Raw genomic sequence first — 26,996 nt, forward strand, 5'->3', positions numbered from 1 at the left:
GTGTTTATTTCCCAATACTGAAATCTCATTGGTTAAGGAGATACACAGCTGCTTGGCCTGTTCATTCAGATCCCAGATGCCCTGCTTCCCTTGCCTGCGCCGTTATCGGCTCGCACTTTCAGCAACTTTGTGGGCAAATCATTTTTTGAGCTGAAGGGTGCAGGGACAAGTCTAAGTTAGATGCCCTGGTACACAAAAGCATGTCACTTGCTGTCCTCTCTGCTAGTGTAACACACACTGAGGTATTCATTATGAGAAAACTGTGGTTTCTACATGTTCTTAATCAACATTATCACATACAAACAGATTGAAACGCACCTTCTTTTTGTCACAATCGTCCAGGTGGTTCTGTATGAACTGGATACTGGCTGTGAAATCTGAAGAGTTAAACTCATATGGAATACACCACCCCAGTGGACCAAACTTCCGCCGTTCCTAACATTCAATAGGAAGTAAAAGCAAAATCTTATTTAATCACTTTCACTTCATTCATTATTGTAAAATTCTAAATCAATCAGATTGAACAAGTACAGCTGAAAAGCTAGGTTATATTTCCAGTGTTTAGATGTGACGGTATAACTTCTGTAGATATTGATTCAAGCCTTTTATAATAGTGACTTACAACGATGAGCGTTTCCTTCTTGCAGGAGATCACAACATTAGGCACTTGCAAGTAAAACATCACAAAGCGCTTCACAGGAGCATAATCGGACAAAAATTGACACCGAAGTAAAGGAGATATTGGGACAGATGACTAAATCTTGATCAAAGAGGTAGGTTTTAAGCAGTGTCTTAAAGGAGGAAAGAGGTGGACTTGTTGTTGTTACATATACTCAGCCTCCATGAAGGCATTGTTGCATTTAATCCAGATTTTAAATTCCTTCTAATGACTTAAGGTTAACATCAACAACAACAATAACTTGCATTCATATTGTTAGATCCGTGATTCTGAGGGTATGCTGTTATTCAATAACCACACGGATGCTGTAACTTAACGATAAACAGGTATTTACTGGAGGAGGGTAGTCTCAGGACTGGGGGTACAGAGGCATGCGCAAAGCTTATATACAGGTGTGGTCACTGCCGGTACTACAGTATACAGGAGTTGTAAAAGTAGTTCTGTCTTAAAGGCACATACACTACAATTCCTCCCCTTTTAGATTAGTAGTACCCCTAATATTCAAATAACAATTAACACTTTAACATGTACATTAAACAACAATAGCCCATTTATAGATTCAGTCTTTGGGGCGACTTCCTGACCCTTTCGGGATAGCGCCTTTCCTGAGGTTCTTGTTCTTGGTGCAGAGGCGATTCTGACCCCTTTTCATCGGGTAGTTCATCGGGTTCCACTGCTACTGGTTCTGAGGTAGATGCTACTGGTATGTCGGGTTCATCCCCAGGTACTCGAGACATGGGGTTGACGCGTTCCTGTGACGCTAAGATCTGATCGACGTGGCGTCTCACAATGTTCTCCCCGACATCTACTGTGTACATTAATGGCCCCTGCCTTGTGCATATCGTTCCGGGTTGCCATTTCTCTGTTCGATAGTTACGGGCCAAGACTGGTTGTCCTACATTGAAGCTCCTTGTCGGCTTCTCATTGATGTGCTGGAGTTGTTTGTCCTCAACATTTCTTCGCACATTTGGTCTGAGCAAGTCCAGACGAGATCGCAACCTTCGGTTAAAGAACATCATGGCCGGGGTCTGGTTGGTAACTGCACGTGTCGCATTTCGGTAGGCTAATAAGAAATTGTCCATCTTATGCTGTAGTGGAATTTCATCGTCGCACATGGCCTTTATCGCCTTCTTAAAGGTTTGTACGAACCTCTCAGCCAATCCATTTGTGGCTGGATAATACGGGGCGGATGTGTAATGCCTTACCCCATTCCTTCTCATAAATTTTTGAAACTCTTCGGACACAAACTGTGGTCCATTATCAGAGCAAATCTGCTCTGGCAACCCGTTTCTGGCAAATATGGTCCATAGGACTGCAATCGTTTTCTCTGTAGTAGTTGAAGACATTTTTATCACCTCAGGCCACTTTGAATGAGCATCCACTGCTATTAAGAACATTGAGTCCATGAATGGACCAGCGAAATCAATATGCACCTGTTGCCATGGAGAGGAGGGCCACTCCCATGGGTGTAGAGGGGCATGTGGTGGTGCATTTTGGACCTTCTGTCATCCTAAGCAGCTCTTAGTTAGGTCTTCAATTTGTTGATCGATTCCCGGCCACCACACATAAGCCCTTGCAAGGCTTTTCATTTTCACTCCCCCCAGATGACCTTCATGTAGCTCATTTAGCACTCTCTCCCTTAACTTGGGTGGAATCACCACTCTGGATCCACACATCACTGTCCCCTGGCATACTGACAGCTGTTCTCTTCTGGATGAGAATGCTGGCAACAGTGAGTCGCCATGTGTTGGCCATCCCCTCACCGTCAAATCATATACCCGAGACAGCGTCGGATCATTGCGGGTCTCCTTCTCTATATCCGCGTTCGTTACTGGCAATCGTTCAATTATTGATGAATAAAATATCTCGATAGGGTCCACTACTGGTGCTTCCTCCACAGTAGGCAGTGGCAGGCGCGATAGCCCATCAGCGTTCCCATGCTGTTTCGTGCCTTTATATTCTATTTCATATTGATTCGCCCCTAGAAACAGGGACCATCTTTGTAACCGTTGTGCAGTCATCACTGGAACGCCCTTCTTAGGATTAAAGATGGAGACAAGTGGGTGGTGGTCAGTCAGCAAGGTGAACTTCTGCCCATGCAGATAGTGGTTGAATTTTTTTACTCCCCATACTAGGCTGAGGGCCTCCCTGTCAATCTGGGCGTAGTTGCGCTCGGCTGAGGTTAGTGACCGAGACGCAAAGGCTACTGGCCTCTCCAACCCGTCTGGGAATTTGTGCGACAGCACCGCTCCAATACCATAGGGTGATGCATCACATGCCAAACGAATTGGTAGTGCTGGGTTGAAATGGGCCAACACCTCTTTTGATGTGATCAATTCTTTACACTTCTGGAAAGCTCGTCTACGTTCGTCATCCCACTTCCATGGTACCTATTATGTCCGTGTATAATTGAGACACGGACTGCAGGAGTTGGTTATAACAGGTCTTTACTGAATGGAGACAACCTGGAACTACAATGCAAAAGTTACTACACAGGCTTATATACAGGGGTGGTCACTACTGGTACTGCAGTATACAGGGGCTGCAGAATATAGTTCCTTCTGCAAAGTACATACACTACAATTCCTCCCCTTTTAGCGAAACAGTACATAACATTCGATTAACAATTAAATAACATATTTACAATTACAGTTGCTAGATACATTAGTTGAAGTTAAGCAATTATAAGTTCAGTCTTTGAGGAGGCTTCCTGATTCTGTCTGGATAACGCCTCTTTGGGGTATGATGTAAAGGTGGTCGACTGGCTGGTATTCCTCCTTGTTGGATCCGATCACCCACGAGGGTGGGCTCTGTTATTTAGCCAATAAAATTGATATACCTATCAATTCATCCATGAAAAGCGACGAGTTAAGAAAGTAACTATAGGTTTTTATTGGCTAAATAACAGAGCCCACCCTCGTGGGTGATCGGATCCAACAAGGAGGAATACCAGCCAGTCGACCACCTTTATACCTGGGCAGGTAGGTGGAGCCATGGGCGGAGTCAGCAGTGGTCAGCCCAGGTATAACAGCGTGACAAGAGGCGACCTCGTGTAGTGATACAACAGTGTAAACAGTGATAACCATAGTGTAACGATATAACAGTGATAACCATAGTGTAACGATAGTGAACGATAAAAGTGGTTTACCACAGGGTATCAGGTTCTTCTGGCAAAGTTGAGTCGGGATCAACGTCGTTGTTTGGTTCGTCTGCTTCCAATATCACCGATTCTGAGGTAGATGCAATTGGTACTTCAGTTTCATCGCCAGGTGTATCAGATCGTGGTGTGGAGTTGACGTTTCCCAGTGACTCTAGAATCTGGTCAGCATGGCGTCTTACAATGCTCTCTCCAATGTCCACGGTATACATTACAGGTCCTTGCCGTGTACAGATCGTTCCTGTCTGCCATTCCTCTGTGCGGTAGTCCCGGGCCAAAACTGGTTGACCTATCTTAAAACTCCTGGTCGGCCTTTCATTCATATTCTGAAACTGCCTGTTCTCCACATCTCTTCTGATGTTTGGCTTAACCAAATCCAAGCGGCATCGTAGTCTTCGATTGAAGAACATCATGGCTGGAGTTTGGTTGGTAACCGCATGTGTCGCATTCCGGTAGGCAAAAAAGAAGTTATCCACCTTGTGTTGTAGGGGTATATCTTCATTACACATTGCCTTGATAGCCTTCTTGAATGTTTGAACGAACCTCTCAGCCAATCCATTGGTGACTGGGTGATATGGGGCGGATGTGTAATGCTTAACACCATTGTTCTTTAAGAACCTCCGGAACTCTTCAGACACAAACTGTGGTCCACTGTCGGAGCAAATCTGTTCAGGCAGCCCATTTCTGGCGAATATGGTTCGTAAGACTGTGATAGTTTTTTCTGTGGTGGTTGAGGACATTTTTATTACCTCTGGCCACTTTGAATGTACATCCACCGCAATTAAAAACATCGAGTCCATAAATGGACCAGCAAAATCAATGTGCACCCTTTGCCATGGAGATGAGGGCCACTCCCATGGATGTAGAGGGGCTTGTAGTGGGGCGTTTTGGACCTTCTGGCATCCTGTACAGCTCTTGGTCATCTCTTCGATTTCTCTATCGATTCCCGGCCACCACACAAACGCTCTGGCTAAGTTCTTCATTTTTACCCCTCCCAGATGACCCTCATGAAGCTCATTGAGCACTCTATCCTTCAATTTGGGTGGAATTACTTCTCTGGATCCACACATCAAGGTTCCTCTGCACACTGACAGCTGTTTTCTTCTCGGCGAGAATGCTGGCAGCAGTGGTTCGCCATGTGCTGGCCATCCCTTCACCGTTAAATCATAGACCCAGGAGAGTGTCGGGTCATTTCGTGTTTCCTTTTCTATGTTTGCATTCGTCACAGGGAGACATTCGACTATGGTCGAGTGGAATATCTCCACTGGACCCACTGCAGGTGCTTCTTCCACTGTCGGCAACGGTAGGCGCGACAACCCATCAGTATTCCCATGCTGTTTAGTTCCTTTGTACTCGATGTCATATCGGTGTGCCCCTAGGAAAACGGACCACCTCTGTAGCCGTTGTGCTGCCATTATCGGTACGCCCTTCTGAGGGTTGAAAATGGAGACAAGAGGTTGATGATCAGTTAGTAGAGTAAATTTCTGACCGTGCAGGTAGTGATTGAACTTCTTCACCCCCCACACCAGGCTGAGGGCCTCTCTGTCAATCTGGGCGTAGTTACGCTCGGCTGAAGTTAACGAGCGTGACGCAAAAGCTATTGGCCTCTCTGAACCATCAAGGAATTTATGTGACAGTACCGCTCCAATGCCGTAGGGAGACGCATCACACGCCAGTCTTATCGGTAGTGATGGGTTGTAGTGAGCCAATACTTCTCTTGAAGTGATTACGTCCTTACTCTTCTGAAAGGCCCGCTTACATTCATCGCTCCATTTCCATGCTACTCCAGTTTGTAGTAGGGCGTTCAGTGGGTGCAGAATTGTGGACAAATTCGGCAAAAACTTATGGTAGTAATTCACCAATCTGAGGAATGACCTCAGTTGCGACACATTTTCAGGCGCTGGAGCCTTAACTACCGCTTCAATTTTGTCAGGGGACTTATGTAACCCCTCTTCATCAATCACGTGGCCACAATACGATATCTGTTTCTTAAAAAACTCGCACTTGGGGCGATTGGCTCGTAGCCCATGTTCACTTAGTCTAGTGAGCACCTGCTCTAGGTTGGCAAGGTGTTCACTGTCATCTTCACCTGTCACTAGGATGTCGTCCAAGTAAACATAGAAACATAGAGATAGGAACAGGAGTAGGCCATTCGGCCCTTCGAGCCTGCTCCGCCATTCAATGAGATCATGGCTGATCTTCGTCTGAGATCATAGCTGATCTTACCAGTTCAGTACCCCGTCCCCGCCTTTTCTCCGTAACCCTTAATCCCCTTAGCCTTCAGAAATATATCCAATTCTCTCTTGAAAATATTTATTGAATTAGCCTTCGCAGCCCTCTGTGGCAGGGAATTCCACAGGCTCACCACTCTTTGAGTGAAGAAATTCTTCCTCATCTCTGTTTTAAATGATTTGCCCGCTATTTTTAGACTGTGGCCCCTGGTTCTGTGCTCCCCGGCCATTGGAAACATTCTCTCTGAATTCAGCCTGTCCAGGCCTGCCATAATTTTATATGTTTCGATGAGATCCCCTCTCAATCTTCTAAACTCCAGTGAGTACAAGCCCAAACTATTTAATCTCTCTTCGTAGGTCATTCCCGCCATTCCAGGTATCAGCCTGGTGAATCGCCGTTGCACTCTTTCCATGGCAAGAACATCCTTCCGCAGATGGGGCGACCAAAACTGTACACAATACTCCAGATGCGGTCTCACCAGCACCTTGTACAGCTGTAGTAAGGTATCCCTATTCCTATACTCGAACCCCCTTGATATGAAGGCCAACATACCATTTGCCTTCTTAATCGCCTGTTGCACCTGCATGCTCTCCTTCAGTGACTGGTGCACAAGAACACCCAGGTCCCTCTGCACTTCCCCATCTCCCAATCTATTGCCGTTTAGATAATAATCTACCCTCCTGTTTTTACCCCCAAAGTGGATAACCTCGCATTTATCCACATTATACTGCATCTGCCACGTATCCGCCCATTCCCCCAACCTGTCCAAATCGCACTGTAGCCTCCTGACATCCTCATCAGAGCCCACCCCTCCTCCTAGTTTAGTGTCGTCAGCGAATTTGGAAATATTGCATCCAATTCCCTGATCCAGATCATTTATATATATTGTGAACAGCTGGCACTGAGCCCCCGGAATCCCTTGCAGGACTTGTTCCATCGCTCTTTGCCATATCGCCGGAGCTGATGCTACTCCGAATACCAGTCGATTATACTGGTAAAGACCTTTGTGAGTGTTTATCGTGAGATACTTCCTAGAGGATTCTTCAACCTCCATCTGCAAATATGCTTGTGCTAGGTCAATTTTTGTAAAACGCTTCCCTCCAGATAGTGAGGCGAAAATATCTTCTATCCTCGGAAGAGGATATTGTACTGTGTGAAGGACTGGGTTCACCGTCACCTTGAAGTCCCCACAGATGCGAACCTTCCTTGGCTCCTCAGACTTATTGTTTAACATTTTCTTCATGACAGGAACGATGGGTGTCGCCCACTCGCTCCAGTCTACCTTAGGTAACACACCTGCATTCTCCAGATTCTCCAGCTCTGCCTCGACGGCTGGGCGAATTGCATATGGTACCGGTCTTGCTTTGAAAAACTTGGGAATTGCATTCTCTTCTATTTTTATCGAGGTGGTTACGCCTTTAAGAGTTCCCAGTTCTTGTTGAAATACCTCTTTGGCGTTAGCTAAGATTGTTGACAATTGTCCAGGAGTGACGTCATCTTCCTTTTTACCAGCCACCGTCAGTGCCTGAATGGAGTGCCAGTCTAAACTTATCTTTCTGATCCATTCACGTCCCAATAACGGTGGTCCACCATCTTGCAGTATGTACAGATACAATTTCTGTATTTCCTTGCCGTTGTATTCGACAGGCACCCTTATGTTTCCTCTGGGGTATACTTTTTGCCCTGTATACTTCTTCAAGACAATGGATGTCTCTTTCAAGGGTATGTGTGAGAATAGCCGCTCGTAGTCTCGTCGATTCATGACGGTTAGAGCTGATCCTGTATCCAATTCCATTTTGACTTGGGACCCTGCTATCGTGAGGGTGACCCAAATGGTTCAGTGATCCTCTTTTGCGATTACGTTGTGAAGTTTGAGACAGCTTAGTCTCTTGTTCCCGGATTCACTATCGCTCATCTGGTCTTCAGAACTACTGTCCGTCATCTTTTGTACTTTCCTGTACGGTTCCTTAGTACCCTTTTTGTTGTCGTTGGTCTTCTTCCCAGACCTGCAAACTCGTGCAATGTGTCCCATCTTTCCGCATTGCCTGCATATTTTGTCCTTGGACCAGCAGTCCTTCTGGTCATGGGTTCTTCTGCCGCAGCGATAACATTTTTCAAATCCCCGTGTCATTTCGTGGGTGCCGTATTCCTGTGGCTTTTGCTGTATTTCCGCAGCTCCCCTTGCTGCTGCTTCGTACGATACTGCCACGCTGAAAGCCTTATCTAGCGTCAGCTCTTTCTCTGAGAGTAACCTCTTCTGGGTTCCTTCACTCAGGAGTCCACAGACAAATTTATCCCGTACGGTATCTGCCAGTCCTGCTCCGAACTGGCAGTGCTTTGATAGCTTGCGTAGTTCTGTAAGGTAATCAGCATTGCTCTCATCTTTATGCTGATTTCTCCTGTGGAATTTAAATCTTTCTGCTATCAGCAGCGGTGTAGGATTTTGGTGTTCCTGTAGGATAGCAACAATTTCGTTAAAACTCTTCGCCTTCGGTTTGGCTGGAGTAATCAGGTCCCGCAATAGGCCGTACGTTCTTGCGCCCATTAAGTTTAGCAGTACCGATGCCTTTTTCTCATCAGCTACTTCGTTTGCCTCGCAATATACCTCGACTCTTTCCACATACGTGGTCCAGTCTTCTATTGCATTATCGAAGGCAGTGATATTGCCAGTCTTCGGCATCTTGGAAATCTAAGATGGCGCCTCCCGCGCTTTGCCTTCTTCCCCGATTTAACAAAATGGCGCCTCCCGCGCTTTCTGTCTTCTCCACTGTTGCTAGTGCTGTTGCTGGCATTTTATGCCTTGATGGCGATGCCCTATGGTCTTCGCGCACTCCCCCCCGTGCTGCTGCTAACGCCGCTCTCCGCGGTTCCCGTGGCAAACTGCAGCTCCTCGTGGCTTTCTGCGCTTTTAATTTTTATTATTTCCCCGTCGTCGGAGCAACCCTGCGGGACACTTGCCTCTCTCTTCTCAGGTCTGTACGCTGCCCGGCTTCGTAGCACCGGCCGCGCCCTGTGTGCTCCACCCTCTCTCTCTCTCCTCTTCCCGACAACGCTGCTCGGTGCCATTGCAAAGCCACCCGATCGTGCTCTGGACCACCGCAGCCCAGGAAGGATCAGTGTACTACCTGCCACCAGCCCGATTAGCTGAAACACCATCAACAGGATAACCAAGCCCCGCTCTCAACAGCCTCTCCTGCAAATCTTCAACTCCGATGAATCAGAGGTGGATGCCCATGGTCGACGCCCGTTTCTTCTGTTCGTTTTATTATTATTTTTTTTTCTTTCTTCCTTCTGGCCGCGACCTCTGATAACTTCGCTTCAGGGATGGATCCCCATGAGGTGGTGCAGACTGTAGGTAAGTTCGGATCTGCTCGTCGCCAGTATTATGTCCGTGTATAATTGAGACATGGACTGCAGGAGTTGGTTATAACAGGTCTTTACCGAATGGAGACAACCTGGAACTACTATGCAAAAGTTACTACACAGGCTTATATACAGGGGTGGTCACTACTGGTACTGCAGTATACAGTGGCTGCAGAATATAGTTCCTTCTGCAAAGTACATACACTACAGTACCCCTGTTTGCAGTAGGGTGTTCAGTGGGTGTAATACCGTGGACAAATTTAGTAAGAACTTGTGGTAGTAGTTTACCAGCCCGAGGAACGACCTCAGTTGTGACACATTTTCCGGTGCTGGAGCCTTGACTACTGCCTCAATCTTTTCAAGGGACTTATGTAACCTCTCTTCATCGATGACGTGGCCACAATATGAGATCTGTTTCTGGAAAAACTCGCACTTGTGGCGATTAGCTCGTAGCCCATACTCCTTTAATCTGGTGAGCACCTTCTCCAAGTTGGCGAGGTGGTCACTGTCATTTTCGTCCAAATAACACTGGGTCCCTGGAATCCCTTGCAGGACCTGATCTATTGTCCTTTGCCAGATAGCCAGAGCCGAGGCTACTCCGAACACCAGCCGGTTGTATTGATAGAGACCTTTAGGAGTGTTAATCGTAAGGTATTGTTTCGAAGCTTCTTCTACCTCCATTTGCAAGTACGCCTGGGCTAGATCAATTTTGGTGAAGCGTTTACCTCCAGATAGCGAGGCAAAAATATCCTCAATTCGTGGAAGCGGATATTGTACCGTGTGAAGGACTGGGTTCACTGTCACCTTAAAATCCCCACAGATGCGGACCTTCTTTGGTTCCCCAGGCGTATTACTCAACGACCTCTTCATTACAGGAATGATGGGTGTAGCCCACTCGCTCCAGTCCACTTTGGACAGTACTCCTGAACGTTCCAACCCTTCCAGCTCTGCTTCAACAGCTGGTCTGATCGCATAAGGCACTAGTCTGGCCTTAAGAAACTTTGGGCTTGCATTTTCCTCTATTTTAATCGTTGCTGTTATGCCTTTTAGTGTTCCTAGTTCCTCCTGGAACACTTCTTTTGCGTCAGTTAGCATTTTTGACAGTCATCCACGTGTGACGTCGTCATCCTTTTTGGCCTCAACCTTCAGTGCCTGTATGGAATGCCAATCTAATTGTATCTTCCGGATCCATTCACGTCCTAGCAGTGGTGGTCCTCCATCTGGTAACACATATATATCCATTTTAGGTATTTCCTGGCCTTTATATATCACTTTCACCCGTATTTTTCCTTTGGGGTAGACTTTTTGCCCCGTATACGTCTTCAAGACAATCTCTGTAGCTTTCAAGGGTATATGTGAAAATAGCCGCTTGTAGTCCCTTTGGTTTATGACTGTTAGGGCTGATCCTGTGTCCAATTCCATTTTCACTTGGATTCCGTCTATCTTGAGTGTAACCCAGATAGTCTGGTGATCCTCCATTTCGGTTACCTTATGTAGTTTCAGACAACCCAGCTCCTTGCTTCCGGAGTCTGTGTCACTTTTCTGTTCGTCTGAACCACTGTCCATCACCTGGTGTACCTTTTTGTACTTCTCCTGTGGAGATTTCTTACTGTTGGTTTTCTCCCCAGACCTGCAGACTCTTGCTATGTGTCCTGCTTTCCCACACTGTCTGCACACTTGGTCCTTGAACCAACAATCCTTCTGGTCATGTGTTGTTCTGCCGCAGCGATAGCACTTCCCTGTTCCATAGGACATTTCATTGGTGCCATATTCTTGCGGTCTCCGTTGTATCTCTGCAGCGCCCCTTGCGGCTGCTTCATGTGATACTGCCATGCTGAAAGCCTTGTCCAGCGTAAGATCCTTTTCTGATAGAAGCCGTTTCTGGGTTCCTTCACTTTGTAGCCCACACACAAACTTGTCCCTTAATGTATCTGCTAGTTCCGCTCCAAACTGGCAGTGTTTCGATAGCTTGCGCAGTTCCGTTAGGTACTCAGCATTGCTTTTGTCTTTGTGTTGGTTCCTTTTATGGAACTTAAATCGTTCTGCTATCAGCAGCGGTGTGGGGTTTAAGTGGTCCTGTAGGATTTCTACTATGCTTTCGAAATCCTTGTTCACCAGCTTCTCTGGGGTTATTAGATTTCGAAGTAACCCATAAGTTTTTGCACCCATGGAATTTAACAAAACCAGTGCTTTACTAGCATCTGGCACTTCATTCGCCCTGCAGTACACCTCAATACGTTCCACATATGTCGCCCAATCTTCGACTTCATTGTTGAACGTAGAGATACTGCCACTCTTCGGCATCCCTGGGTGTGATTTAACTGTCAAAAATGACGTCTCCCACGCTTCCCCTTCTTCTCCGCTGGCACAAAATGGCGTCTCCCGCGCTTTCCTTCCTTCCCGCGCTCGCCCTTCTTCTCCGCTGCGGCTTCTAAAAATGGCGTCTGCCGCGCTCTTCCTTCTTCTCTGCGGCTCAATGGCGTCTCCCGCGCTCTCCCTTCTTCTCCCTGCGGACCCTGTTCAGCCCGTGAGCCCTGGCTGTGCTCTGCGCGTTCTTCTTTTTATTTTTATTTTTTCTCAACGCCGCTCGGTCTTGAACCCGGCTGTTGCTTTACCCTCTCTCTCTCCGGTTTGTTTGTTTTTTTTTCTCGACGCCACTCGGTTTTCAACCCCCGGCTGCGCCTTGTGCGCTTCACCCTCTGTCTTACCCCGTCGACGCTGCTCGGCTTTCTCTCCGCCGTCGGTCGGCTCCAGCCGCCGCTGCCCGGGAAGGGTCTGCGCTGGACCTGTCGTCAGTCTCTTGCTGATCGTCGTGGCTGGGGAACCAAGCCCGGCTCTCCACAGCCTCCCCTGTGATGTTCACTCTCTGCCTGATGACTGGGCGGTTGCTCGTGGTCGACGCCCGTGTTCCTGGCCTCGACTTTTTTTTTAGTTGCAGGTAGATTCGAATCGCCACTCGTCGCCACTGTTAGATCCGTGATTCTGAGGGTATGCTGTTATTCAATAACCACACGGATGTTGTAACTTAACGATAAACAGGTATTTACTGGAGGAGGGTAGTCTCAAGACTGGGGGTACAGAGGCATGCACAAAACTTATATACAGGTGTGGTCACTGCCGGTACTACAGTATACAGGAGCTGTAAAAGTAGTTCTGTCTTAAAGGCACATACGCTACACATATAGCGCCTTTAATGTAGTAAAATATCCCAAGGTGCTTCACAGGAGCGTTATCAAACTGAATTTGACACCGAGCCACATAGGAAGATATTAGGACAGATGACCAAAAGCTTGGTCAATGATAAGAACATAAGAACATAAGAAATAGGAGCAGGAGTAGGCCAATCGGCCCCTCGAGCCTGCTCCACCATTCAATAAGATCATGGCTGATCTGATCCTAACCTCAAATCTTCTATCACTCTGCATCCACCCGAACCCATGTGATCTCCCGGGAGAGGCGAAAAACCAGATAAAGACCCAATGGCCAATTTGGGAGAAAAAAATCTGGGAAATTCCTCTCCGACCCATCTAGGCGATCGAAATTCTTCCAGGAGATCACTCTGTCCCTAGGCTTTAAGGAGCATCTTAAAGGACAGAGAGGTAGAGAGGTAGAGAGGCGGAGAGGTTTAGGGAATTTAACGGCAGGATCTCTCTTCAATTTTTTTACTCTGTTTCCCGGCCGCAGCCAACCATATTGAGAGGCTGTCTGACAGGAAGGCCTGTGGTGCCAGAGAGGGAAGGAGGAAGACAATGACACATCAGAGGATAAATAGTGGGGGTTGGAGAAGAAATCGAAGGGTCAGAGAAGACATCGGGACGGCCTTGAGTAGATCGGGGGTCCGATCGCGCGGTGGGAAGCAGGTAAGCTGGGTGGGCTGGGGGAAGCACTCCTGTTCCACCTGGCCCACAAGCATTGCTGTAAAGGCGCTTATCTGATGGATCCTATTTCTTCTGTTCTTATGATCCAGCCCTTCTCGCTGTAGGCGTTAAAAGTAATACTCTGGTTAAATTGGATGCATTAAAATATTTTACTGACAGACCCGCCTCCTGAGAGCAGATTAGTTGCCTGCCCCACCAACCCGCCTCCATTAAAACCAGAATTCAGCGCATTGGAGGCAGGTTGGAGGCGGGTTCCTGATTTCAGAATTTTTAACCTGTCCCTGGCCATCCTCGGGGCTTAAAATGACCCCTAATGTTGGGAGATTTTAATTTTCAAATAGGCTGGGAGAAGCAGAACAGCTGAAGTAGTAAAAGCAGTGAATTTCTAGAATGTATTCAGGACATTTTTCTGGAACAAGAGGCCCGATTTTTACCCACCTGCCTGGTGGAAATCGGGCTGAGGAAGTCGGGGGCAGTTAACATTCAGAGTCAGAAGAGGCCCAAACAGGTACATTTGGACCCCACAAGGAAGGTTTGGGTCTACCCTGCCCTGGCGCCCTAGGCTCTGCCATCTCCTCCGAGACCATTCCAAAACCCCTTTCCTGTGACGTACTTTATTGCTGGCTATTGTTTCTTTGGTGCAGGTTGGCGGCTTCCTGCCTCCCTTGGTTCTGCCCGCCCACCAACCAGCTTCTGTTTCCTGCCCATTTTGAGCGGGTAAACCACGTTGGCTTCCTCGGTCAGGCCACAGTTAAAATTGCAGTCAGAGCCCAATGACATCATCGGGCCCTGATCTGCACATTTAAAGAATGACTCCAATGCTTCAGGCGACTGTCATTGCTGCCTGCTCAGAAGAGCAAGTTAAAATTGAAGATAGTGGAATGTCAGCGGGAACTGGCCACCTGCCTGGTTTCTGCCATGTGGGTAGGATTAACATTACCCCTTCAGTTTCACAATATGAACTCTCATGCCTTCAGGGATGTGGCACATCATGCTCACTGAATGAGTATAATTCTGGAATACATGATCAGAGTTTAGCACAGTCATATCTGGGCTCTATTACCTGGACAGTGGTATGCAGGAAAGCGACTGCATACAGTAGTGGTTTCCACATGGGTAGGTTTGAGTATTCTATTTGGTCTTGAGTGATCCCAGTAAAAGTTCTTTTCAGTCCTGCACGCACTCCCTGAGGGGGCTCATTGGTGTACTTGATGGATGTCTGTAAAATAGTCAATGGAGATTGTAAACTAGTCTACAAGTAAACAATAAAAGTAATGAACTGAGGACTTAACTAACGATTTGTGTAAATTAGACAATCACAGAGTTGGATGCAGGTTTACTAAACTGGGATTTACAGAATTCACAGAATTCACAGAATTCACAGAAAACCCACAGTGCAGATAGAGGCCACTTCGGCCCATCGAGCCTGCACCGACACATATCCCACCCGATCCCCGTAACCCCTACACCAACACACATCCCACCCTATCCCCGTAACCCCACGTATTTAATCCCCCTAACACTAAGGGTCAATTTATCATAGCCAATCAACCTAACCCGCACATCTTTGGACTGTGGGAGGAAACCGGAGCACCCGGAGGAAGACACTATCCATGTAGCTCGCCAATAGCTCATTCAGTAAGTACACTGTCCAGTGTAGAAGTAAGCCATACAGACCAGGATGTCATAGGCTCCATCCCTGGTCTGTGCCGAATTAGCTGTTCTTAGTTGATGTGGTGGAAGACATGCTAGAATTGCCTGAGACATCCTGGATTAGAGAGGGGAAATTAAAGCAGAATTTTGGATTTCAATAGCTACCCAGTGATCAATGCTGGAAAGGGTGTTAGGGCATTGGGTGAGGACAGGATTGAGCTTGGCTCTACTGCTCTACATTCACTGTTTAGATTCACACAAAGGGTGGCTGTTTGAGGGCTGGTGATAGTCGTGGAAACATAGCATGCCTTCATGAGAGGAGGGGAAGCTAAATCATTTCTAAAAGTTTGTATTGTAGCGGTTCGTGTAGATTGCCACTAAATAAGAGAGCTTGACTTCGACGAACTATAAATAAGTTGTTTATTTACAGGAACAGGCTAATTACAGCAGGTAAGATGGCAGGTAAGATGGCTGACTGTAGGAGCACCGTGGTGTAGGTCTTGTCCCAGCGGGGACTCCACGAGGACTGAGTTCGCAGTCCTGTGGGGAGCGTGATGACGTCATCGCGTTTGTGTTGTGACGTCATCACGTTGTTCGCGTTTCCCGCGCTTAGGGCGTCACGTGATGCGCGTTGTTGCGTCGCTGGCCGTTGAGGCCGAAGTCGGGAGGCCGGGCTGTGCCGGTGCTTGCCGCGGGAGTGGAAGATTGCGTCGCTCCCGTCGGCTGGCCGTTGAGGCCGAAGACACTAGGCCGCGCTGTGCCGGTGCTTGCCGCGGGAGCGGAAGATCGCGTTGCTCCCGTCGGCTGGCCGTTGAGGCCGAAGACGCTAGGCCGGGCTGTGCCGGCACATGCACATCACGTTGTACATGACGTGACGTCAGCACGCTAGGGCGCGTCTTAAAGGGGCAATGGCCCCAACAGGTAAGTTAAAAGGGCAACGGCCCCAAAAGGTAAGTTAAAGGGAATTATGTGTCTCAATGTAAGGGACAACCAGTGGTACCGCCACAGTATATATCAAACACAAGCTAGATATGAAACAGTTTTAGTAATTGTCTAATTTTATAAATTTTTTGGGCACTATGAGTACCCTTAGGGTTCCAAAATGGTGACCGTAGTGCGCGTGCGTGCGTTTCTGGCATGAAGCGCGCGGATGTCATCTTGGTAAAAACAATAGTGTGTACACAGTTATCATCTACCGGAAGTATGCAGAGCAGGCAGATCATGATGCCAATCAGCGTGCAATGCTGATTTGATGCCAGCGCTGCCACTTTGCCACTCAACGCCCTATCTTAAGCTCACACAGCTGAACACACGTTGAGCAGCAAGAAGGGCCCCTCCCTCCACGCCCAGCGTTATTTAAAGGGATCATCAACTACTTACAGGTTAGTTGCCGGTTGATTTCTTCTGGCTGTTGCTACAATTTTACACGTATTTGGTGCTTTTCATAAATATTTCAAGTTTCAAAAGTCTACAGGGGCTGGTGTGGCTGGCGCTGAAGTACTTTTTACTGACTTCAAGGCTTCTGCACAAACCAGTAGCTCCAAGACATGGGTGCACTAGTAGGCATTCCTTTTGGAATAGACCATGACTGGGAGAATGAGCAGAGGGCACGCAGAGCAGGGCAAGCTGCTAGCAGAGGGAGGAGGAGGAGGGGAGAAGAGCTCTCAGCAGGAGGCCATATCCACCCAGGGTGTCCAAGGAGCAATTCTCCTACCTGAACCGAACCTCAGCGAAGAACAATGTGTGAGATGTCTGTGCTTCACTGAGAAGGTCCTCACTGAACGCTGCCAATTGCTACAGCCACAACTCCAACATCAGAGCAGGGCAAGGACTGCAATGCAAGTGGCTGTGAAGATGACTGGAGCTATGAACTTTTATGTGTCTGGTTCCTTCTGCCTGGTGCTGGAGATATTAGCAACATCTCGCAGTTTGCCATCCACTCTTGCATAAGGGAGGTCACTGAGGCTCTCTATTCAAAGAGAGATAACTTCATTTCATTCTCTCTTGCCAGAAGCAAGCAGGCGGAGCGAGCACGAGGGAAGACAAATGCGATCATCCTGAGAGAGGACAGCGAGCTCGTGCTCCACAGAGTCACTGCCACTCCCCTGAGGCGGCACCTCAGCAATCCCAGTAATCTGTTGGAGGACAGATTGCTGGACTCCTGTGAGACCCTGCAAGCTCATTTCAACACTGGTATCCACAGCCATGATGGCAGCAGTATAAGCTTGCATGGCAGCAAGCTGAGCTTACATGACAGCAGTCTGAGCTTGCATGGCAGCAAGCTGAGCTTGCATGACAGCAGTCTGAGCTTGCATGGCAGCAAGCTGACCTTGCATGACTTCAATCTGAGCTTCCACTGCCACACTCAGACATTTGGTGGAAGCTGCTTGTGCTGCAATGGAAGCTGAGACATCAGGCATCAGACGCTGCATGATGGTTGAGTCCACAAGTGTGTTGATGGAGTTGCCACCTCTTCCACGCTGGAAAGGATGGGCTCCAAGCTCTGCGCAAAGCCCTGTGCCAAGTTGGTGCCGGACTCCTCCATACTCCTTGACATTGAACGCAGGCTTTCAGGCAGGCTTCCCAGTGCACCAAGCATTTTGGTGTGCACATCCATCAGGCTTCTTCTGTAATAACAACAGAAAACGCTGGAAAAACTCAGCAGGCCAGGCAGCATCCGTGGAGAGAGAAACAGAGTTAACATTTCAGGTCGAAGACCTTTCGTCAGAACTCAGGCTTCTTCTGTAGCCTGGCCCATCAAAGTCCTTATCTGAGTTCTCTGCAGCAGAACTCGTGTGCGACCTGGTCCTCCAGCGAGCTGACACCCTGTGCTATCCTTGGCCCCTGCCCTGGCTGCAGTGCACTTGTGCCCAGATTCTCACCACGTGCAGATCCCGTCTCTAATCTATCTTCTAAGATATGCACAGTGTGAGCATCAGAGCTGGTGGCTGTGAGTGTGAAATCAAGTGATGGTGTGTCTTCATCATCATTCTCTTGATGTTTTTCCACTGCCTGTCCAGGTAGGGAGGTAGATAGGGCTTTAAACTAAATAAGGCGGGGAGGGGGGGATGTCCCGGTGGAGTGAAATCTAGAATGCTAAAGAGAAAAGACAAGGAAGCAGTGCAGGAAAGTGATTGGGGTAAGGATAACCAAATTGTGTCAGGAAGGGACGGCGCGTACAAACAAAGGAGTGCACTGACAAATAAGGTCCGGGTAAGAAAAAATGGTAATAAGACAAATTGGGCCATAGTACAAAAAAATGTTAAGATGTCTAAAAATGTTAAAAAGACAAATATAAAGGCACTGTATCTGAATGCAAGAAGCATTCGTAATATGGTAGACAAATTAACAGCGCAAATAGATGTAAACTGATACGATATAATTGCAATTACAGAGACATGGCTGTAGGGTGACCAAGGCTGGGAGCTGAATATCCAAGGATATTCAATATTTAGGAAGGACAGGCAAAAAGGGAAAGGAGGTGGGGTGGTGTTGTTAGTAAAGGATGAAATCAGAGCAATAGTGAGAAAGGATACTGGCTCAGAAAATCAAGGTGTAGGGGTCGATTTTAACTCAGGTGCGGGCAATTGTCGGGTTCCCCGAATTTTGTGATTCCCACACGAATCTAAATGGATGTGTGAGATTGATGCAATTTTAACTCAATTGGCCAATTGATTTCCAACATGTGGGAAACCTTTGCAAATGGGTTTTTCATGACTGCAAGTCCCCTCCAATGACGTCATCATTGCTGCTGCATTTAAGGTCCACAGCAAGCCTTGCTTCCTCTGCAGGCTTCCAAGCTTTCCCCTTATGATGGCACAGGAGCCTGCAGGAACAATGGCCAGCTAAGAAGCACCAAGGGGCAGAAAACATTGGTGGGAGTTGTCTATAGGCCTCCAAACAGTAGTGGTAATGTAGGGGATGGCATCAAACAGGAAATTAGAGGTTACTAAAGTAATCATGGGTGACTTTAATCTACATATAGACTGGCCAAACCAAATAAGCAATAATACTGTATAGGATGAATTCCTGGAGTGTGTGCGAGATGATTTTTTAGACCAGTACGTTGAGGAGCCAAATAGGGAACAGGCTATCCTAGATTGGGTATTGTGCAATGAGAAGGGGTTAATTAATAATCTTGTTGTGCGGGGTCCTTTAGGGAAGATTGAATTCTTCATTAAGATGGAAAGTGAAGAAGTCCAATCTGAAACTAGGATCCTAAATCTAAACAAAAGAAACTACGAAGGTATGAGGAGTGAGTTGGCTATGATAGATTGGGGAGAGCTTCATTAAAAGGCATGACGGTGGATAGGCAATGGCTAACATTTAAGGAACGAATGCATGAATTGCAACAGTTATACATTCCTTTCTGGCGCAAAAACACAAAAGGAAAAGCGGCCCAACCATGGCTAACAAAAGAAATTAAGGATAGTATTAGATCCAAAGAGGTTCAAATAAAGTTGCCAAAAAAAGTAGCAAGCCTGAGGATTGGGAGCAGTTTAGAGTTCAGCAAAAAAGGACTAAGAGATTGATTAAGAGGGGAAAAATAGAATATGAGAGTAAACTTGCAAGGAACATAAAAGCGGACTGTAAACGCTTCTACAAGTATGTAAAAAGAAAAAGATTAATGAAGACAAATGTAGGTCCCTTACAGTCAGAAATGGGAGAATTTATAATGGGGAACAAGGAAATGGCAGAGCAATTAAACAAATACTTTGGTTCTGTCTTCACAGAAGAGGACACAAATAACTTCCCAGAAATGCTAGGGAACCAAGGGTTTAGTGAGCAGGAGGAATTGAAGGAAATTAGTATTAGTAAAAAAATAGTGCTGGAGAAATTAATGGGACTGAAAGCTGATAAATCCCTATGGCCTGATAATCTGCATCCCAGGGTACTAAAAGAGGTAGCCTTGGAAATAATGGATACATTGGTTGTCGTCTTCCAAAATTCTATAGATTATGGAACAGTTCCTGCAGATTGGAGGGTGGCAAATGTAACCCCACTATTTAAAAAGGGAGGGAGAGAGAAAACAGGGAACTACAGACCGGTTAGCCTAACATCAGTAGTAGGGAAAATGCTACAGTCTATTATAAAGGATGTGATAACAGGACACTTAGAAAATATCAACGGGATTAGGCAAAGTCAACATGGATTTATGAAAGGGAAATCGTGTTTGACAAACCTACTGGAGTTTTTTGAGGATGTAACTGGTAGAATAGATAAGGGAGAACCAGTGGGTGTATTTGGATTTTCAGAAGGCCTTTGATAAAGTCCCACATAAGAGGTTAGTGTGCAAAATTAAAGCACATGGGATTGGGCGTAATATACTGGCATGGATTGAAAATTGGTTAACAGACAGGAAAAAGAGCATAGGAATAAATGGGTCTTTTTCGGGGTGGCAGGTGGTGACTAGTGGGGTACCGCAGGGATCAGTGCTTGGGCCCCAGCTATTCACAGTATATATCAATGATTTGCATGAGGGAACCAATTGTAATAATTCCAAGTTTGCTGACGACACGAAACTAGGTGGGATTGTGAGTTGTGAGGAGGATGCAAAGAGGCTTCAAGGCGATTTGGACAAGTTGAGTGAGTGGGCAAATACATGGCAGATGCAGTATAACGTGGATAAATGTGAAGTTATCCACTTCGGTAGGAAAAACAGAAAGGCAGAGTATTATTTAAATGGTGATAGATTGGGAAATGTTGATGTACAGAGGGACCTGGGTGTCCTTGTACACCAGTCACTGAAAGCAAACATGTAGATGCAGCAAGCAGTTAGGAAGGCAAATGGTATGTTGGCCTTCATTGCAAGAGGATTTGAGTACAGGAGCAAGGATACCTTACTACAGTTATACAGGGCCTTGGTGAGACCACACCTGGGGTATTGTGTGCAGTTTTGGTCTCCTTACCTAAGAAAGGATATTCTGTGGCGACACGCCACCACTGGACATAATCCGCTCATGGCGGCACAGACAGTCTAAACAGAAGCCCCCAGCCGGGGGCCCTTTCCTCCAGCAACTTGTTTCCCACAGGGACAGGCTGCCGGGAGCACTTTCTGTCTGGGAAGTATTTAAGTGGATGCGCGGGCTTTTCTAGTTCCTGTTTGTCATGTGGTTGGAATAAAGCAGTTGTGTTTTCAATAGCTCTGGTCTCGACTCCCACGTTTGCCGCGGTATCTCAACAATACTTGCCATAGAGGGAGTGCAACGAAGGTTCACCAGACTGATTCCTGGGAAGGCAGGACTGTCATATGAGGAGAGACTGGGTCGACTATGCCTGTATTCACTAGAGTTTAGAAGAATGAGAGGGGATCTCATTGAAATGTATAAAATTCTGTCAGGACAAGATAGACTGGATGCAGGGAGGATGTTTCCCCTGGCTGGGAGGTCTAGAACGAGGGGTCACAGTCTCAGGATACAGGGTAGGACATTTAGGACTGAGATGAGGAGAAATTTCTTCACTCAGAGGGTGGTGAACCTGTGGAATTCTCTACCACAGAACGCTGTGGAGGCCAAGTCACTGAATATATTGAAGGAGATAGATAGATTTCTAGACACAAAAAGCATCAAGGGGTATGGGGAGAGAGCAGGAATATGGTATGGAGATAAAGGATCAGCCATAATCATATTGAATGGTGGAGCAGGCTCGAAGGGCCGAATGGCCTACTCCTGCTCCTATTTTTCTATGTTTCTATGTTGTTCTTCTTGGTTATCTGAAAGGAAAAAGGCATACGGGTAAAGTTGTGGCAATTAAAAAAAATTCATTCCTGGGATGTGGGCATCGCTGGCAAGGCCAGCATTTATTGCCAACCCATAATTGCCCTTGAGAAGGTGTTGGTGAGCTGCATTATTATTGAACTGCTGCAGTCCCTGTGGTGAAGGTACTCCCACAGTGCTGTTAGGGAGGGGTTTCTGTATTTTGACCCAGCGACGATGAAGGAATGGCAATATATTTCTAAGTTAAGATGGTGTGTGACTTGGAGGGGAACTTGGAGGTGGTAGTGTTCACATGCACCTGCTGCCCTTGTCCTTCTAGGTGGTAGAAGTCGAGGGTTTGGGAGGTGCTGTCAAAGAAGCCTTGGCGTGTTGCTGCAGTGCATCTTGTAGATGGTACACACTGCAGCCATGGTACGCCGTTGGTGGAGGGAATGAATGTTTAAGGTGGTGGATTGGGTGCCAATCAAGTGGGCTGCTTTGTCCTGGATGGTGTTAAGCTTCTTGAGTGTTGTTGGAGCTGCACTCATCCAGGCAAGTGGAGAGTATTCCATCACACTCCTTACTTGTGCCTTGTAGATGGAAAGGCTTTGGGGAGTTAGGAGGTGAGACACTCGCCGCAGAATACATAGGCCTAGATTTTCAGTATAGACAGTTTTGGGGCGCTAACCTTAGCGCCCGCCCGAAGTTAGCGCCCGCCCCAAAGTAGCGCCCCGTTGCCGGAAATTCAGTGGCTTCGCCCTAAGAGGTTGGTGGAGCGCTAAAAGAGGCGTTCCACTACTATCTTTAGGCGCTAAGCCGGCGGTGCAGAGCGCTGCGCACGGCAGACACTCTGGTGCCAGTGAGCTCTTAAAGGGGAAGGGTGCATGTGTTTATTTGCAAAGGCAGTCTGGGGGGGAAAAGACGAAGAAAGACGAGGAGGAGGAGGAGGAGGAGGAGGAGGAGGAGGAGGAGTCCGGAAACATAAATACACCATTCACAACACACTGGTTCCTTCCATTATAGTGCAGGAGGAGGGCCCTTTAATTTGCGCTCCCCAGGGTGTGTTGCGTTCCATTTTACAAACGCACTGGACGCCAGCCGCACAATCGGGCGGTCCGACTGAAGTTTGGATTCGGGGCGGCCAAAGGGCGTTGCACGAGGATGTGACGTCATTTTCTGCGCGCGCATCCGGGCGGCCGCTAAACTTTGCGCCGGCGCTAACGGGCAACTTAATTTGGGGCGGGGCGCAAACTGCGCTGCGCCCAGGCGCTACACGCATAGCGCCCGAAAATCACTTCTCTTAAGGCGCTAACTGCTGGCGCAAGCAACTGAAAATCTAGCCCCTAGTCTCTGACCTAGTCTTTTTGCCACAGTATTTTTGTAGATGAATGTCAGGACAAGCTGCTTAACACGTCATACATCATCTATCCAAAAAATGGTGCTTTCCTATCACTCTCACTATCATCATTACAAATGCAAGTAGCCCTGAGCCCTCACTTCCATTTCTCACCACACATAGGCCAATACTTCAAATCTTTGCCATCACTTTTGTTTAATGCAATCACAATCTGGATGACAAGCGGTACTTTTTCACACAATAAAACACCCAAGTGACTACCCTTGTGACTATTTGTGTGTTAACTTCCTCTTACGTGTGCTTCTACGTGGTGCTTCCCCTGTGGCTTCAGCAGATGTAGAGGCAACTTACTCACTTTGATGCTGCGCCTGTTTAGACGCCTTTGGCGGGCATCCTCTGGGTTTGGGAGCCTGGAAGAGCTCTTCCACAGTCTGCTCTTCCTGCGGCTATACAGGGGCTGAGACAGCCATCTCATATGGGTACGGAATCTGGGCTCTGACCGAGGGCTCCGCAGTGGCATGGTTGTGTGCTGGATCGGGCAGGATTCGCCGGAGCCCTTATCGCGCCGCAGCAGGCCAGCAATCTGTGCTTCAGCAGATTGCTCCGCATGCTGCAGTGCTGCCCCGTGGGAGTGCCGCAGTCAGTGCTCGTGTGGCCTTAATCTGCGTCTGCATGAGACCAGCCACTGACTGCATTGCAGCACTAAGCAATTGCGTGGCAGCTGTCTGTGCTGCGCCGAAGTCCTGGAGACTCCTTGCCTGTGCTGCGCCGAAGTCCTGGACACTCCTTGCCAGTGACTCAATGGATTCGGGCATCCTTGCCACTGCAGCCATGAGTTCAGTGTGCCTGTGCTCTGCCTGGGCGCTCATTTCAGCGAGGAGCCGCACCTCTTCTGTGCTCACTGTAGCAGGACTCGAGGCCAGACTCTCCCTCCGGGGAGGAGGCCGCCGAGCTTCCCTACCCCCCTCGCGTTGCTGCAGCCCGCTGGGTCCTGGAGCTTCACCCTCATCAGACCATTCCCCCCCACTCCCCTCCAGGGAAGATGAGTCCCCACTGGCACTGTCACTTCTCCACTGCAGCTGCCACCACCTGTAGGACAGACTGGTGCCATCCATGCAGAGTTGGAGCAGTCAGCAGCCGGGCCCTCCAGGCCCAGAGCTGGTCCAGGCTGTCCCTCAAGGGCATCTGCAGTCTCAGTTTCTGACACCCAGCAGCCTTCCCCCAGCCTCGCTGCAGCCACTGGGGTCCCATTGCAGAGGAGCTGCAAGGTGGGAAAGGGACAATCTCGCAAGCGAAGCAGATCACCCTCGAAGGGCAAAAAGTAGGAGGTGTGGCAAAATGTTGTTAATTGTTTAATTGAAGGCCGAGGATCGTGGTCATATTTTTGTTACTGTTTTGGTCATTGGCTCCAGGTTGTGAGAGCCAGTTATGTGACTGACTGTTTTTTTGGGGGGTTTCTCTCTGTTACTTTGTCATGTGGGAAGGGCACATAGTTTGTTAAATAAAGAAGTGTCTTTATTCAGAATGTGCATGTTTGCTCTTTGAACTATTTGTTGCCTTGACCGGCTTAGGGGTTGCAGCACGGTTCCATTCATGTTCTTTGAATGGCAGAAGCCATTCCCTCAGAGGGGGCCTAGAAGCGACTTGCTATAAGCCGCTGACGGACGGCCCTTGCACTTTGTGCCTCCCTCCCGTCTTGGTGCTGCTGCTTCTCCTCCACCCCCTCCTCCTCCTCCTCCTCTGCTGGTGCTCCAATGTCTGGTGGCAGTGGCTGAGTCCTGAGGATTGCCAGGTTATGCAGCATGCAGCACACAACAACGAAATGGGAGACTCGCTCAGGTGAATACTGAAGGGCTCTTCCGGAATGGTCCAGATAGCGGAACCGTTGCTTGAGCACGCCGATTGTCTGCTCAACAATGTTCCTGGTAGCTTGATGGCTCTCATTGTATTGTTCTTCAGCAGGGGTGCTGGGCGCACGGAGCGGGGTCATCAGCCAGGTGCACAGAGGATAGCCATTGTCCCCGAGAAGCCAGCCTCCTGGGTGAGCCGGGGCCTCGAAAAGGTCTGCCACAGAAGTCTGGCGCAGGATGAAGGCGTCGTGGCTGCTGCCTGGAAAGTGGGCATTGACAGCAACTATCAGCTGTCTGTGGTCACAGACCAACTGGACGTTCAACGAATGGAACCCCTTCCGGTTGCGGTAATCCTCGGCATTCTCTTGCGGCGCCCGCAAAGCCACATGCATGCAGTCAATGGCGCCCTGGACCATGGGGAAGCCCGCTATTCTTGCAAAGCCCATTGCGCACTCTTGCTGCTTGTCCGGGGTCATGGGGAAGGAGATGTACTGATGTCTCCTTTTAAAGAGGGCATTCGTGACTTGATGGATGCAGCAATGCACCGCGAACTGGGAGATATTGACAATGTCCCCAGTAGCGGATTGAAAGGAGCCGGTGGCATAGAAGTTGAGAGCCACTGTTACCTTCACTGCCACCGACAGAGACGTCCTGCTCCTCAGTTGAGGCTGCAGATGTGGCTGAAGCAGGTGGCAGAGCTCAGTGACCACCTCCTTGCTGAATCGCAGCCTCCGAAAACACTGCTCCTCAGACATATTGAGGTATGAGAACTGTTGGCGGAAAACCCTGGGACGGCAAGGTCTCGTGTGCCGACGCCTGTTGGCCCTCCTCCGTCTGGCCATGATTGGCACTCTCTCTCTGCGTCTCTGTGCCCTCTCAATGTAATGGAGAAGCCCAACGTTCCCATCCATTGCAGCCCCCATAGTATGTGGCCACTCAAAGTTATGCCGGTGAAAAAGCAAAGCAACTACAAAGTTCTGGTCAGAAGCCAAAAGTACCTCAGCGAGTGCTGACTCAATGCAGAAAGCTCTCTCCCTTTGTCTCTCTGTAAATCTCTCTCTCTCTCTCAGAAGGAGTGGTCCACAAATGGTTACCACAAAGAAGCCAGGAAGAGCCCCCTTTAAATAGCGCCCCCCCAGCCCCACAGCGACTGGGAACCATTCCAGTCAACCAGTCGTTGGGAGTGACAGTCGGAAAGGAGGGGGGCGCCACTGAATTTCCGGTCCGGGGCGCCCCAAGGGCGTTGCACTCTGAAATGACATCAGGATCTGCGTGCGCAGCTGAGCAGGCGTTGTGGTTTAGCGCCGCCGCTAAATGCCCGCTCAATTTTGCGAGAGGCGCAGGTCTCGCCGCGCCCGGGCGCTAGCTGGCTTGTGCCCCACTTGTCGCCCTCTTAAGGCGTTAACGGGTGGTGCAACCAACTGAATTTCTCCCCCTTTCTCTCTACTGTCTTTATCCCATCCTTTATTATCAGGGCTACCCCTCCTCCTTTTCCATTTTGTCTATCTCTTCTAAAAGTTAAGTTTCCTGGAATATTTAGTTCCCAACCTTGGCCACTTTGCAACCATGTCTCTGTTATGGCTATTAGATCAAACCAGTTAATGGCCCAGAAATTCGGGTCGGGGGCTTCCCGCGGGTGCAAGCCCCCGACCTGCACTTACCTTGCGCGCCGGCAGTTGAGCTCTGGGCTCCCGTGGAATTCCGCTCCGGGGCCTGCTCCAACTCCCGGCGCGCTGTGCTTGCGTGTCCCAGGGGCGTAGTTAGTGCGATGCGTCCCCTGGGATCACGTGAGCCATGGGCAGCCAATCAGAGGAGGGAAAAGCCCATTCATAAGATTGACAGGAAGACCTGTCTAAACATATGAATATACGGGCCCCAAAATAACAGTAAACATTCAAATAATTTTTTTTTTAAATCACACTTTTAAAATAAACTATAAATTACATTAAATAACTATTTTAAACAATAATTTAAATTTTTGAACAAAATAATTTTATAAAAAAACGGGGCTAAAAATAAACTTACCTTGCTTTAAAGTATTTAAAAATAATAAACCTGTGGACATTTTTTTTAAATTTTAATTAATTGACCACTTACCTTTTAAAATGCAGGCCTTACGCCTGGTTTTTACA

The 26,996-nt window shown here is 48.1% G+C and overlaps 1 protein-coding gene across 1 annotated transcript in view; it reads right to left on the bottom strand.

Annotated features, from left to right (window-relative positions):
• LOC147113152 (dynein axonemal heavy chain 8-like) overlaps nucleotides 1-26,996 on the bottom strand; it is a 1,456,516-nt gene that overhangs the window by 176,195 nt on the left and 1,253,325 nt on the right. The window contains exons 57-58 of the mRNA XM_085998053.1: nucleotides 14,373-14,528; nucleotides 319-435 (exon numbers count right to left, since the gene is read on the bottom strand). Of these exons, the coding sequence (XP_085854179.1) occupies nucleotides 319-435; nucleotides 14,373-14,528 (273 nt within the window). The remainder of the gene's footprint in view (nucleotides 1-318; nucleotides 436-14,372; nucleotides 14,529-26,996) is intronic.

The sequence above is a fragment of the Somniosus microcephalus genome, chromosome 9 (assembly GCF_052327205.1).
Source record: "Somniosus microcephalus isolate GS21.2 chromosome 9, FLI_Smic_1.0, whole genome shotgun sequence".
NCBI classification, from domain to species: Eukaryota; Metazoa; Chordata; class Chondrichthyes; order Squaliformes; family Somniosidae; genus Somniosus; species Somniosus microcephalus.